Source organism: Somniosus microcephalus, chromosome 3 (genome assembly GCF_052327205.1).
Source record: "Somniosus microcephalus isolate GS21.2 chromosome 3, FLI_Smic_1.0, whole genome shotgun sequence".
NCBI lineage: Eukaryota > Metazoa > Chordata > Chondrichthyes > Squaliformes > Somniosidae > Somniosus > Somniosus microcephalus.
The window spans coordinates 347,466,990-347,482,267 of record NC_140989.1 but is presented as its reverse complement, the minus strand read 5'-3'; the positions used below and the strand labels follow the sequence as shown (position 1 = coordinate 347,482,267).

Below are 15,278 nucleotides of genomic sequence, written 5' to 3'. Positions count from 1 at the left end.
GGGTGTCTGCATAAACCCACGTACATGCTCTAATTCTTCATTTATTTATTGCAACTGTGGAGTTCGTTTATTCTGTTGTGTAAGGGTTAAAAAGATATCCAAGCTATTACAAATAGCTTTTTGTGTAGCTTCACATGGATTCTATTTAAATGTGTTTCTAAGTTTAACTCTGGCTTGAAAAAATTATACTGTATTTGAAAACCATATAAAATGCAGCAGACCCTGCAGCAATTGGCATTGCACATTAGACAGCTAATTTTTTCCACAGAATTGAGTACTTCATTTTGAAAATTTATCTGAAGTGGTAAACAAGTTAATATGTTTAAAAACCTTTTTGCTTGCACCAAGTTTAAAATGAGATATCTATCCAGACATCATAAAACCCTTTATCTTGTCATAAATACTGTATTGTAGATGTCAGATTCTTGGCCGTTCATGCTTATTAGAGGAAAAGAGAAATGCTTTCTACTCCTAACCTCCATCAATATTCCATGTTTTCTGGTAACTTGTGACGTGGCTCATGTGGCAACTATCTGGAGTAGTTTTGTGTTGTGTATTTCAGTCCAGAGCAGTTGGAAGGAATTGTTAATCTCTCTAGAGAGTATAAAGTTTTTAGTTTATTGCCAGAACTGGATCTTCCTTGCAGGCCTAATTCTTTTGAAAATCTGAATGAACCCACAACATTGTATGCGTTACATTTTAGCCTCAGTTAGACTTTTAGGATATTTAACTGTAATAGACCACTGGTTACGGTGAGGGTGCAGGCAAGTAATTTGTTATCATTCTGGCACACTCCGATACCTGCACTTTCACTGCATTTAGGACTTTCACTGCGAAACTGCTACCCTTGGGCAACTAATTACGCTACATGTGTTTCGTGTAGAATTTCATGGGATCTGTTGTGCTACACCAAGCCAAGTTGCCCTAGTAATGGTATAATGATTTCAGCTATGAGCATAATTTAAGTATACTCCGTTGTCAGTAGATATTGCAAATGCTTAAAATCCTTGGTAAATTGCAGCACCGTACAGGAAACTCTTTATTATCCGGCACCAACGGGACCGGCGTGGTGCCAGTTTATCAAAAAGTCCGTATTAGAGAGGTATTGTTTAAAAGGTACGAGAGCTCCGTACACAGCAACAAATCCAGGCTTCCCTGTTGCTTAGCAACATGTGCAGGAACTCCGGCCACAGACCAAGCGTCCCTCACGTGCACGAACCCCAGTTACACAGCCACAGATCCAGGAACTGCCACTAATATGAAGTAAAACTTACTTGAACCTACTCCTGAATTTTGCCGGTTAACAGAGGTTTCCGGTTATTCAGGTGCCGGTTAAAAGAGAGTTCCCTGTACTATTTCGGATGGAGCAATGTAAAATTGAATTATTTGGTTTGGTTTTTCTGACTATTTAAAACTGTTGGGTTTCAACATATAGGCAAGATAATCATGATGGGCTCTGTTATAGTGGATCACTTCATGACTCCTTTAAGAGTGTTTTACAAAAGCATAGTGGTTTTGAAAACTTTTTTACTGAACTTTTTTTTTCTCCTATAGGCAATGCAAATGGGAATTGCAGGAGAGAGATGAGAAAATCATTGACATGGACCAGGCACTTAAAGATAGGCAATGGGAGCTCCAGCAGAGAGCAGCTCGGGTATCTTGTGAAACAAATTATTTTTAAATCTGTAGATGACACTCAGTCCTTTGCCCATAGTTTTATTTCTTCAGTTAATAATTAATATGTATTTTCCATGTCTACTCATAGTTTTCACACCGTCTGGGTTTTTTTGGCGAACTTTAGGTTGATTTGAGTCAAGCACTTGGCCATTTGAGCTGTTACTATACATTTTGAATATTTTGCTTGATATTTTACCGGATGTGAAAAGTATTTCAAAGGCCAACTGATAACTCTGATAGGGCAGCAGTTGGGAATGAGTGGCGAAGTTTAGGTGGATCCCTTGACGGGATTGATACAACAGTTTTGAAGGAGTTGGGGACTTTGCCAGATGAGAGACAGGTTGATGATGTTGAATTAGCATCTTGAAAATTAGGGAATCTGAAGTTGGTTGATACGATTTTCTGCTGCTATTTAGCCTAAATTGAGCCAACTATGTCTGCAGTACAGGGAATTAAGGATCAGCATTTAAATAAAGGGCTTTTATTATTGATGTGGCTTTTAATGATTCAGATGAATTACTAGTCATTTGGTTGATTACTAATTTATCATGGAATTTTTAGGAAATTAAGAACCTAATACTATTTCACATTTACTTTTGGGAAAAATATACAGCCTAACTATCTTAATAGGAATACTTAGCATTACTGAGAAACTCCCTTCATTAAATTATCCCAGTTACTGTGCAATATATAGAGAATTAATCCATATTCTCTTATGAAGAATTTTCCCATCATTAAAGTGCCAATTAATTGTACAGGAAACTTTCTGATATCCGGCACTGACGGGACCGAGCTGTTGCCGGTGGAACAAAACTGCCGGAGAAACGAGCGGTAATGTTAAAACATACGGAGCTCCGTATCTAGCAACAAACCCTGTTGCATACCTCAAAACAGTCGGCGCAGCTTGCAAGCGTCTCTGTAGCTAAGCAACAGCTTCAGCTAGACGCTTGCAGAGCCTCGACTGGAGAAAAAAAGCAACAAAAACTAAAAAAACTTATCTGAACCGACTCCTGAATTTTGCCGGTGGATAGAGCATTCCGGACATTTAACCTCCGGTTAAACGAAAGTTTCCTGTATCCAGCATTAAAACTCTAGCTGCAAATTTCCTTCTGCTGTATAGGACTTTTCAGTTTAAATAGAATCTAAAATTATGAAGTTTAATACCAGATTAGTTACATATAAATATCTTTTATTCCACAGCTTACACAATTGGATATGAATGTTCGTGAACACAAAACTGAGATGGAGCAGAAAATTATCTGTTTACAAGGTTCTTTGGAGAAATCCGAATTGAGCGTTAAGGAGCGCAGTAAACAGGTTTGATGTGCCCTTTTTTAAACATAATAAGCTTAACTTTGTCTTTATCCTAGATAATCTCTGAATTTTAATGGTGGCACAGTAAAGTAGTACATTAGAACGAAAAACAGAAAATGCTGGAAATACTCAGGCAGGTCAGGCAGCATCTGTGGAGAGAAAAAAAGAGTTAACATTTCAGGTCGATGACCTTTCATCAGAACTGGAAAAAGTTAGAGATGTAACAGATTTTAAGCAAGTACAGAGGCAGGGAAAGGGGGGAGTGGAGGAAACAACAAAAGGGAAGGTCTGGAGACAAGATGGTCATGGAGAAGATCAATGGAGGGGTTCAAGTCGTCACAGGTGGCAGAGCACGCCTGAGTCTGAGTGGACATTGGAGAAAGAGTTTGGGCTGGTTGGTCAATTGGTTAACTCAGCTTAGTGAGGATGCTATTGATACGGAAGATAAATGGTATACCTTTAAGAGTTTATTAAAGCACGGTGGCATAGTGGTTAGCACTGTTGCCTCACAGCGCCAGGGACCCGGGTTCGAATCTGGCCTCGGGTGACTGTCTGTGTGGAGTTTGCACATTCTCCCCGTGTTTGCGTGGGTTTCCTCCGGGTGCTCCGGTTTCCTCCCACAGTCCAAAGATGTGCGGGTTAGGTTGATTGGCTATGATAAATTGACCCTTAGTGTTAGGGGGATTAAATACGTGGGGTTACGGGGATAGAGTGGGATATGTGTTGGTGTAGGGGTTACGGGGATCGGGTGGGATATGTGTCGGTGCAGGCTCGATGGGCCGAAATGGCCTCTATCTGCATTGTGGGGTTTCTGTGATTTCTGTGAAAGTCAAAAGAAGACGAAGCTAAGATGGCTGATGGTCATGTGCAAAGGCAAATAAGAGTTAAACAAATACGATAGCAAAATACTGCGGATGCTGGAAATCCGGAATAACAACGGGAAACGCTGGAAAAACTCAGCAGGCCAGGCAGCATCGGTGGAGAGAGAAACAGAGTTAACGTTTCAGGTCGATGACCTTTCGTCAGAACTGGAAAAAAAAGCAGGAAATGGAGAGCAAGTTTGGGGGCTGGGAAAAAGGGGAGGGGATGAAAGAACAAAAGGGAAGGTCAGTGATAGGCTAGAAAGCAGGAGAGATTAAGAGACATTGAGATATTCAAGGCAAGGGGAGGTGGAAATGGGGCAGGTTAAGGAACAAAGGATGGCTCCAGATGGGGTGTGAATTGCACTGGCAGAATGAAGGACAGCTGAAGGGAGGGAAGAAAAAACAAAGTGGATAAAAAAAGAAGAAAATATATATATGTGATAGGGGCCGAGGTTATGGTCTGAAATTGTTGAACTCTATGTTTAGTCCAGGGGGCTGTAAAGTGCCTAATTGAAAGATGAGGTGCTGTTCCTCGAGCTTACGCTGAGCTTCCGTGGAACAATGCAAGAGGCCGAGGACGGTGAGGTCTGAGTGGGAATGGGGCGTGAATTAAAGTGACAGGCGACCGGAAGCTCGGGGTCCTCCTTACAGACTGAACGGAGGTGTTCCGCAAAGCGGTCACCCAATCTGCGTTTGGTCTCCCCAATGTAGAGGAGACCACATCGTGAGCAGCGAATACAGTGTACTAGATTGCAAGAAGTACAAGTAAATCACTGTTTTCCCAGCCCCCAAACTTGTTTCCATTTCCTGCTTTTTTTCCAGTTCTGACGAAAGGTCATTGACCTGAAACGTTAACTCTGTTTCTCTCTCCACCGATGCTGCCTGGCCTGCTGAGTTTTTCCAGCGTTTCCTGTTGTTATTAAGAGTTAAACAAAACTGCTTTCATAGATTAAAAGAATGTAATTCTCAGGAAAACAACGACATATATCACACACAATTAAAGGATCCAATAGCTGCTATTAGAGCAGCTAAAAGTTCACTGGAGAAGAAGATAGTAGACAATTGCAGCAGCAATGGTAGTGGCTTATTTAGCTACATTAGGAGTCAGGACTGTGAAAGACCATAATAACAACAGAAAATGCTGGAAAAACTCAGCAGGTCAGGCAACATCCGTGGAGAGAAATTTGAGTTGACGTTTCGGGTTGAACCCTTCAAAACTGGAAAGAAAAGAAAATAGATCGAAGGCAGGGCTGCGATCGGACAAAAGAATTAAAAGAAACAAAAGAAGTAAAAGAGACAATAAAAGGTATTCAGAGCTAGACGAGATGGTAATAGGCTGAGATTAGGTGTAAAGTGTACTGGCAGGGCAAGAGATAGCTGCCAGGTGTGAGAGAGAAACAAAAGGAATGGGGGGGGGGGGGGGGAAAGGAGTGGAAAAATTACAAATGTGTAATAGGGGCCGAGGTTATGATCTGAAATTGTTGAACTCGATATTGAGTCCGGAAGGCTGCAGAGTGCCTAATCGGATATAGGGCCATTGAAAAATCCCAAGGACAGATTCAAACGGACTCCCATGGTATGACCATTATTAAAATATTACTTTGCATCAGTCTTTACTCTCCAAGACACTGCTCAACTATCAGCAAGAATTGCACTGTTAACAGTAAAATTGTAAATATTAAAATGAATGAGGATATCATCTTAAACAAAATTAGAAACCTTAAACTAGATCTTGCTGCCAGCTCCGATGAGAGCCACCCGAGGGTCCTTAAGGAGATGGGACATAGCTTTGAGTCCCTAGGCCGTATCTTTAACAGCTTGATAGAGTCCGGGACTGTTACCTTGAACTGGAAGAATGCTCATGTAATTTCTATTTTTAAAAAGGGTAACAAGGCAGAAAGAATCAGGGAAACTACAAGCCTATTAATATGACTTAATTTAAAAGTATGATGCTCGAAGGGATCATGAGATGCTCTATATGATCACCTGGACAGCGAAGGTGATATAAGGGAGGGCTAAACATGGCTTCTGGAATAGAAGGTTGTGTCTTACTAATTTGATTGAATTTTTTTGAAGACGTCCATAAGGTTAGTGGATGAGGAAATCCAGATATTGACTACCTGGCTTTTCAGAATGCATTTGATAAGGTACCTCACATTAGATTACTCTACAACAGGGGTTCTCGAGCTTTTTGCTTTTGAGGCCCACCTCCTGTGTTATCAAAATTCCATGGACCCCCTGTAACACAACACAAGTATTTTTTCTGTATAAGCGAGTGCAAGGTCTTTAATTATGTTTTAAAAGGTGAAATAATCACAGGAGAGACTGAATCAACTAAGGCTACACAAATGGGGCATTTTCCTGAAATCCAAGTATGCAACCCCCTGAAAATTTACCAGTGAGCTATTGTGAGCCAAGCAGGAAACAATCTCCAGCAGAAACCAGTCCCCTGTTGCTGGCTCCTAGTTCACCAAATTACGTAAATGCTCGGCAGGGGAAGTGGGTGGGGATGAAGAGGTTATTTTTTTTCAAATCATGGATAACATTCAATTAATGCATACATGAAAACATGCACGCTCCTTCTTTCATGAAGATTTTAATGACCAACTGAATGTATGAATCCAAAACTGCGTGATTAAATACACATCAGTAATACTTAACTGAGAAAAATGATCATAGGTAGGCATTATTTATGACCTTGAATTTCTAGTCGGTAGCAAGCCGGCTAGCACTGCACCTGTGCAAAGACCCTGTGGGAAATAGACAGTAATGGATTGTAACTAAAATATTTCAATGACTAAGCTTTAAAGAGAATGTTGTTACTGTACATTTCCTATTACTGTAAGCAGAAGGTTACTGAAGCTCTGAGCTTGATAACAGTACAATCAGGCTGCCAGGTGGAGGGTGAACCAGAATAGTTAAAACTACGCTCGTTACTGGCCAGGATTGCGTGCTGATAAACACTCTGGTTGTTGAGGTACTTACTGACTTGCCTTTGACTGTCTCATAACCGCCTCGGGTCGCACTTGCACTCATACTGCACCTTCGCCCCGGCGACCCTGATTCCAGGCATGCAGCTGCACTGTAACCTAACCTTGATGGCGATCGTGTGATTGGCAGGCCTGTCCAGCCAGTGGCATGCGTTAGGGCCCCGGGCGCCTTCTCCTCGCACTGATTGGCTGGCATACCTCTGGAAACCTCCTTGCCTACCCCCAGTTGAGAACCCCTGCTCTACAAGATAGAATCTTGAGGAAATAGTGGCAAGCTGCTGCAGTGGATCAAGAATTGGCTGTGTGCCCATGGGCAGAAAGTTGTTCTAGGAACAGGAGTAGGCCATTCAGCCTTCGAGCCTCTTCTACCATTCAGTTACATCATGGCTGATCTGTATCTTAACTCCGTCTACCCGCCTTGGTTCCATAATCCTTAACATGTGATGTGCCAAATAACTGCCTGAATCCATGAGGTTAAAGCTTAAAACTAAAGGCTTTTATTAAGTAAGAACATGGGATCAAGTTAACACCGGGCAACCATCATTCATCACCGACACAGCCCTTGGTAGAACATTCCAGAAGAGGGGCGGGGCTAGGGAGGAGCATTAGTGGTTACACCGGTGGAACATTCCAGACATTAACAAGTACAACAACAACAATACAAATGCCAGAACAGAGTTATTTCATCACAACATGCTTGCCTAACAAAATTCTATCAATCTCAGTTTTGAAATTTTCAATTGACTTAGCCTCCACAGCTTTTTGGGGAGACAGTTCCAGATTTCCAATACCCTTCACCAGTGGCTGTGGACTTGCCTCAAGACTAGTTACTGGTGGTGTCCCACAGGAATTGGTGCTGGGACCTTTGCACTTTACTGTCTTTATTAATGATCCAGGTGTAGGTAATGGGGAACGATCCACAATTTTACGACTGATGCAAAGATTTGTGCAAATGTAAGGATGGTGGAGGAGACTAAACAACTGTAAGCAGATCTTGATGTGTTGGGGGAATGGGCCCGTGTTTGGCAAATGGTATTTAACTTGGGCAAGTGCAGTGTTATGCGTGTGGGCGGAACCACTGCTAAACATAATTAAAGTCTTTTCTAGCTTTTACTCCATACTCGTGTGTGGTGGCCACAGAGATTATTTGGAATTGAGCAAACTGGCAACAAAGTCTCGCAGATTATGTATGGTTTATATGGCAACAGGAAAAAGCCACATTTCTACAACTCCAGCTTCCCATCAAATGTGCCTCAAGCAAGTTAGATAAATGTCATTCAGATAGCAAAGTGGCTACACCATTCAGCTATAACTGTTCTCTATAGGAAACTTTGTGCTATCCGGCACCGACAGGACCGAGCTGTTGCCGTCCCATCAAAACTGCAGGACAAACCAGCGCTAATGTTGAAACATACGGAGATTTTGAGCTCCGTACCTGGCAACAAACCCTGGCTTCTAAACAGTCGGCCGTACCTTGCAAGCGTCTCTGTAGCTTAGCAACAGCTTCAGCGAGACCTTGCAGAGCCTGACTGGTGAAAAAAAAGCAACGAAAAGAAAAAAAACCTAACGAAACAGCTCCTGATTTTTGCCGGTGGCTCGAGCATTCTGGACAGTTAACCTCCGGATAAACCAAAGTTTCCTGTATATAAATGCTATAGCTGCAGCTCAGAAGATCCTTTGTACAGCTTTACTTGGTTAAGATTTTCAGTCTCCACTTGAGGAGATCACTAATACTTCCCTGTGCAGTGGATGTAGTTAATGTTTCAATATTTTACACTTGAGCAGCTGCAATTGATTTAGAAAGCTTTTAAGAAAGAATGAGGAAGGCCATATCTAGAGTAGTTAATATCACTTTTCAGCAGATGAAGACAAAAATTATGCCCAAGTTTTTTTTTGATCTGTTGGTTGAGTACAAATGCCAGTTCAGCATTTCTTGCCCTAAGGTGCACAGCTGAGCTGTAAGTTTGCCTCAATTTCGATCTGAATCTCTCTCTCCCAGATTACCTATCCAAGTTGCCTCCTGACAATGAAACCAACTCTAACATCACTTTGTATGGATAGGTGGAAACTTTGGATGAAAAACTACAGCTCATACAGGAACAGTTGCGCGAGAAAGACTTTGAGCTGCTACAAAAGGAGCAGCAAATAAATCAGATGAAAAGTGAAGTTGAAGGAAAGCATATACAGATTGAGGAATATGAGCAGGTAAATATAACCAAGTAATACTTGAGCAACGGAAACTTGCACCGATAATAGTGCTTTTAACATAGAAAAACATCCCAAGGTGCTTCAGAAGCATGAGTAAAGCAGGCGCCAAGCCTAAGAAACAGGGATTATGAAGGGTAACCAAAAGCTTGGTCAAAGTAATGGGTTTGAAAGGAGGAGAGAGAGGGGTGGAGACACAAAAGGGTTTAGGGAAGGAATACCAGAGAGTGGGACCTAAGTGGCTGAAAGCACAGTTGCCAATGATCACCTGAAGGGAGGAGGGGCTACACCAGATACTGGAACCAGAGTAACCAGGAACTTTGGGGGGGTGGGGGCAGGGAAGGTTGGCTGACTAGAGGGGGTTACTGAAATTGGGTTGAGGCCATGGAGGGACTTAAAGACAAGAACAAGAATTTTAAATTTGAGATGGTGAGGGACTGGGAGCCAGCGAGGATGGGGTAACAGGAAAGGCACTTGGTACAGGATAGGATACAAGCAGCAGAGTTTTTAGAGCTGGAGATTATGAAGGATGGAAGACCAGTAAAGAGAGCATTGGAGTAATCAAGTCTGGAGGTGACGTGGCATGTTATTTAAAATTCTGCTTTTGCCGCCTTATCTCCTTCAGTTCTGCTGGGAGGGCAATATAATCTAATACGGTTTCATTGTGAATCACTGCCCTATATGCTCACTTTACCAAGCAAGCAGGATTTTCAAATTTGAAAAATGTCCTTTGAGCTATTTAAATGAACTTTGTATACCACCTTAAACATAGAAAAATATCCCAAGGTGCTTTGCAGAGGCATAATGAAGGAAAAAAATGGACGCTGAGCCAAAGAAGATCTTCAGAGGGGTGACCAAAAACTTGATGAAAGAGGTGGGTTTTAAGGAGGCTTCTTAAAGGAGAAGAGAGGTGGAGAAATTTAGGGAGGGAATTCCAGTGTGTGGGGCCTTGGCAAGTCAGTAGTGGAGTGAAGGGAGGGTGGATGCACAAGGTCAGAGTTGGAGGAATGGAAGGATCAAGGGGGATTGTAAGGCTGGAGGAGGTCACAGACATAGCTAAGGGTTAGGCCATGACTGACTTTTAAAAAAATATGAATTTTAAATTGGAGGCTTTGGGGGACTAGGAGTAATTGTAGGCCAGCATGGACAGAGGTGAGTGGACATGGTGCGGTATAGGATATTGGTAGTTGTTATGGATAAGCTGAAGTTAACTCAGGGTGGGGGGGTGGAGGATGGGAGATGGGCAGGAAAGCATTGGAATAGTCGAGTCTGAAGGTGACTAAGGCATGGATAAGGGTTTAGTTAGCATATGAGCTAAGATAACGGCGAAGGTGGGTGATGTTAAGGAGGTGTATGTATGCGACTTTTGTGAAAGACAGTATATGGGATCGGAAGCTCAGCTCGGAGTCGAATAGGATGCAGAAGTTGCAAGCAGTCTAGTCCAGTCCGAGACACTGGTTGGGGAGTGAGATGGAAGTTGCAAGGGTATGGAGTTTGTGGTAAGAGCTGAAGCTGATGGCTTTGATCTTCCCAGTGTGTAACTGGAGGAAATTGCAGTTTATCCAAAACTGCTGTCTGACAAGTAGTCTGACAACACAAAGGCAATGGAGGGGTCAAAATGTGGTGCAGAAGTAGAGCTGGGTGTCATCAGCATACATGTGGAAAATCACCCCACGTCTGGGGATGATGTCGCTAAGGGGTAGCATGTAGAGGAGGAATAGGAGGGGGCTCCAGAGGTAACAGTGCAGACAGGAAGAGATGCCATTGCTGAGGATACTCTGGTTACGTTTGGATAGGTATGACTGAAACAAAGTGAGGACAGTCCCACTGTGCTGGACAAAGGAGGAGAGGTGTTGGAGCAGGTTGCTGTGATTGACCATATCAAAAGCTGCAGAGAGGTTCACAATCACAGCGTTCGAGGATGTCATTTGTGACTTTGGATCGGGCTGTTTTGGTGCTGTAGCTGGGGTGGAAACCTTCAGGAAAGATTGGCAAGGACTTTGGAAAGGTGTTGAAGATGGGGCAATAGTTTGCAAGGACAGACGGGTGGAGGGTGGGTATTTGAGGAGTGGGGTGCTGCTGGTCTTGAAAGGGAGGGGAAACAGTATCAGGACTGCAAACCATTTACAATGTCAGCTAGCGTGGAGGGCAGGAAGGGAAGTTGGGAGTTTAGTAGTAAGGGGGCCAAGGGAGCAGGAATTGGACCTCGTGGAAAAGATGAGCTCAGAGAGGACATAAGGGAAATTAGGAGAGAAACTAGAGAATACATGGATGCAGGGCATTGCGGGGAGAATTTTGGCTTGGTGGAAAAGGGGGAAACAACAGAGGCAGCTGAATGGATGGTATCAATCTTGATGTCAAAGAAGTCCAGGAGCTCTTTGCACTTGTTGGAAGTAGAGGAGACAAAGGAGAGGTTGTTAAGGAGATGGTTGGTAGTGGGAAAAAAAAAAGAGGTATATTTGCTCTCCAGGATGATCCTTGATAAGTGGGTAGTTTTGACAGAGTGAGTCCTGATAGCGCTTGATATGGTCCAGCTAAATTCGGTGATGGGTGGCCAAATCATTTGTATGTCAGCTATACTCAAGTCTGCACCCCTTTGATTTGAGGGAGCGAAGATGGGGGTCATACTAGGGAGAACAACCGGGATAGGAGAGTGTCTTGTTTCTGCTGGGGACAAAAGCATCAAAGGTGGAGGTGAGCTAGTGGTTGAGCAGATCGATGACAGCAGAAACATTGTGGTGAATGGAGGGCTAAAGACTAAACAGTTTGAATTGGAAGCTGTAAGTGATTTATGAGAGTTTTTCCATGGGTGGGGGGGGGAAGTATAAAGTGGGGTTGCAAGGATATGGAGAGATGTGGGTGGCGATGGATACAACGAAGTGATCAGAAATGGCCTCGTCATTGATCGAGACCATGTGAGGTGGCTAGGTCGAAGATGTCGTCGTCAATATTAGTACAAGTGTTTAAATGAAGGGAGAGGTTTCGGGCATTGAATTCATACAGGAGAGAGCGCAAGCTGAGTTGAGATGGAGTTTGAAATCACTGAGGATGAGGAATCACACAATAGTGAGCTGCCAGTCTGGGAGCCATCTTCCTATAATGCCTCTAAATTGCTTCCTGTGCTTTTAGAAACTGAAGCTTGTGAATGAAAGGGACACTCTTTACTCACCATATTAAAAGATGACTCAAATAAATAGAGTGGCATTTCTCTGATTATCCTCTTTGCTTATTTTACCTAAGCTCTGATGAGTACAGTACAGCCGCAAGGCAAGTTATCCATCTTTCTTTTATTGTGTTTGGTTGCAGAACACCCAGTAGTTTTCTTTTAAAAATGTATGGAACACTATTTACTAAAAAAGTACACTCATGTTCTTGGATATGCTTCATAATTATGAGCCTTTCTGCTCATTGACTTGATTTGCATTTATTCAGATTCTGAAAAATAAGGAGCAGTGTATTGTAAAGCAACATCAGGAGGTATTGGATGAAAGTCAACAGGTGCGCCTAGCTCGTGAACAAATGCAGCTCTCTCATCTGGAATTGAGGGAGGCTCAGCAACGGCTAGTGCAGGTACAAAGGGAGGTGGACCGTCTCACTCTCGAGCTGGATGAAACTAATCAACTTTCTCAAGAAAAGGTAACTATTAAAAGTGGGCAACTGGAGGCAGTTGAACAAAATATATAGCTACATATTGCATTAAATAGAAGGGAAGTGGCTGCTGCTGTAGGTTGGAACACTACCCTTTCAACCCTGGAATTTGGGTATGCATCGACCTCGAAAGGATAGAATGAAATTCTTCTTAAAAATTGTACGGGAGATTTATTATAGCTGATCCTACCAAGTCTGGGTTCCCAGCCCTAAACCCATTTAACTGGTTACTCGTCTCTCACTCAGAAGCCACAATGATGGACGTGGAAGTGGAAATGTCACACTTGAGGATTCCCTTCTGAGATTGGAGTGAAGGCATGATGCTGAGACAATATAAAGAGAGTTTTATATCTAATACGTGCTATATCTGGCCTGCGAATGTCTGATGTGACAGCAGGAAAGACTACAAAATCTATTTGGGAAAATTGTATCAAACGTAGAGATTTGTAACTGACCTTGTGGTAAAAACGAGAATTTCACGTGCAGACCGTCCGAATCTTAGGGTTCACTGTAAACTTCCATTATCTAACCCAAAGAAATGATGTCCTTGATGAAGATTTGGTCCTTATTTATTATATGGTAGTTTTAAACTGAAGTTCATGATAATTTTAAACTTCGCTCATCCTTTCCACTTGAGGGAATGAAATATTCAAGTGAGTAATTTCATTGGGAATAGGAATGCTTTCACTTAGTACCCAGTGACAAATGTCCTGGCCAATATTCATCCCTCAATCAACATAGCAAAAACAGATTATCTGGTCATTATCATATTGCTGTTTGTGGGAGCTTGTTGTGTGCAAATTGGCTGCTGGGTTCCCTGTATTGCACCAGTTACTACATTTCAAAAAGTACTTCATTGGCTGTAAAACACTTTGGGACGTCCGGTGGTCGTGAAAGGTGCTATATAAATGCAAGTCTTTCTTTTCTTTCTTTAACATCAGACATTCAGATTTGGTATAGCAGATCAAGTGACAAGTTGGGTTCTCACCAAAGTCCAAAGATGTGCGGGTTAGGTTGATTGGCCATGATAAAAAATTGGCCCTTAGTGTTGGGGGGGGGGATTAAATACGTGGGGTTACGGGGATAGGGCTTGGGTGGGATGGCTGTCGGTGTAGGGACCGGGTGCTAGGGTTTGGATGATCAGCCATGATCTCGTTGAATGGCGGAGCAGGCTCGAATGGCCGACTCCTGCTCCTAGTTTCTATCCCAGTGGTGTGGGCCAACTTTTTATTGTATTTTTTTTAATTTTAATTTTCCTTTCTCCCCTTTTACAAAAGTGTTGACTACGCTGTTGAGGTACAGTTCCACGAGCCATATCCATGCTCACGTGGCCATTATTCATGTTGGTCTTGACAGTGCCAGGAGGCTGTTTTACCATGGAAGGCATCTTCAGTGAGCCCAATCCTGTTCTCTCCCGATGTCCACTTTCAGCAGGGGTCACTGAATAACAGTCATGAGTGGGAACCTTGAGTGATATTAACTGGCTAATGTGTGTGATGATGCTTTTGAGAAAGAAAATTATTTACATGTTGCAATGTTTTTGCATAAGGTCAACAAAGGTCTGTACAGGAAATTCTCTTTTAACCGGCACCTAAATAACCGGAAATCTCTGTTAACTGGCAAAATTCAGGAGTAGGTTCAGGTAAGTTTTACTTCATATTAGTGGCAGTTCCTGGATCTGTGGCTGTGTAACTGGGGTTCGTGCAGTTGTTGCTAAGCAACAGGGATGCTTGGTCTGTGGCCGGAGTTCCTGCACATGTTGCTAAGCAACAGGGAAGCCTGGATTTGTTGCTGTGTACGGAGCTCTCCTACCTTTTAAACAATACCTCTCTGTAATCCGGACTTTTTGATAAACTGGCACCACGCCGGTCCCGTCGGTGCCGGATAAAAAAGAGTTTCCTGTAATAAACTCTTGTTCTCATTTCTGATGATTCAGTTCTAATTATATACTGTCTGTAGGAAGCTCATGTTGCTCACCTTGCAGAAGAATTGGGTGCTGCTCAAGCTCGAGAGACCCAATTAGAAATCAAGTTGCAGGCAGAGACAAAGAAATTAAAAGAATTGGTTGAACACTTGAAGAATGCTCACCAGAAAGAAGTAGGACATAATTTATTTAATGAAACTTGTTATTATGATGGTACTTTTATCAGTTCAAAAACCCTTATAAACCTTTTGGTTAGATATACAACAAAGCAATAGATATGTGTCAACCTTTACATCATTTTGACCCAAGTATGTGTTGTTTTGATAAGATTTTGATATTCTGATATATTTTCTGCTCTTAACACATTTGAGCCTTGGACCGTAGCATGGCCATGAGAATGGTCGGCAACTGCTGGTCTTTGTATCTGCTGACAGAAGCTTTCGGAGGATGTTTTGCCTCTTTGACTTCTCTGTAGGAAGTTCCTATCCACTGCAGTGTCTTACAGATGGTACAACTGAGGCTGGAAATCACAGTGTTGGGGAATTATAGGCACAAACCTGAATCTTGTTAACACTGTGCTGGTATTGCAGTGGGGTGTACTGCCTTTCTATTGGTGTGCTCTTGACCTGACTCTTACTTTCATTCATTTTTACAGCC

At 42.6% G+C, this 15,278-nt stretch overlaps 1 protein-coding gene across 4 annotated transcripts in view; it reads left to right on the top strand.

Annotated features, from left to right (window-relative positions):
* Positions 1 to 15,278, top strand: part of ccdc18 (coiled-coil domain containing 18) — a 183,272-nt gene that overhangs the window by 136,616 nt on the left and 31,378 nt on the right. For 3 of the 4 annotated variants that reach the window (XM_085983310.1, XM_085983312.1, XM_085983309.1), the window contains 5 exons: positions 1,555 to 1,654; positions 2,878 to 2,994; positions 8,906 to 9,049; positions 12,482 to 12,685; positions 14,657 to 14,794. In XM_085983310.1, the coding sequence (XP_085839436.1) occupies positions 1,555 to 1,654; positions 2,878 to 2,994; positions 8,906 to 9,049; positions 12,482 to 12,685; positions 14,657 to 14,794 (703 nt within the window). The remainder of the gene's footprint in view (positions 1 to 1,554; positions 1,655 to 2,877; positions 2,995 to 8,905; positions 9,050 to 12,481; positions 12,686 to 14,656; positions 14,795 to 15,278) is intronic. The other variant, XM_085983311.1, reaches the window with a different exon arrangement.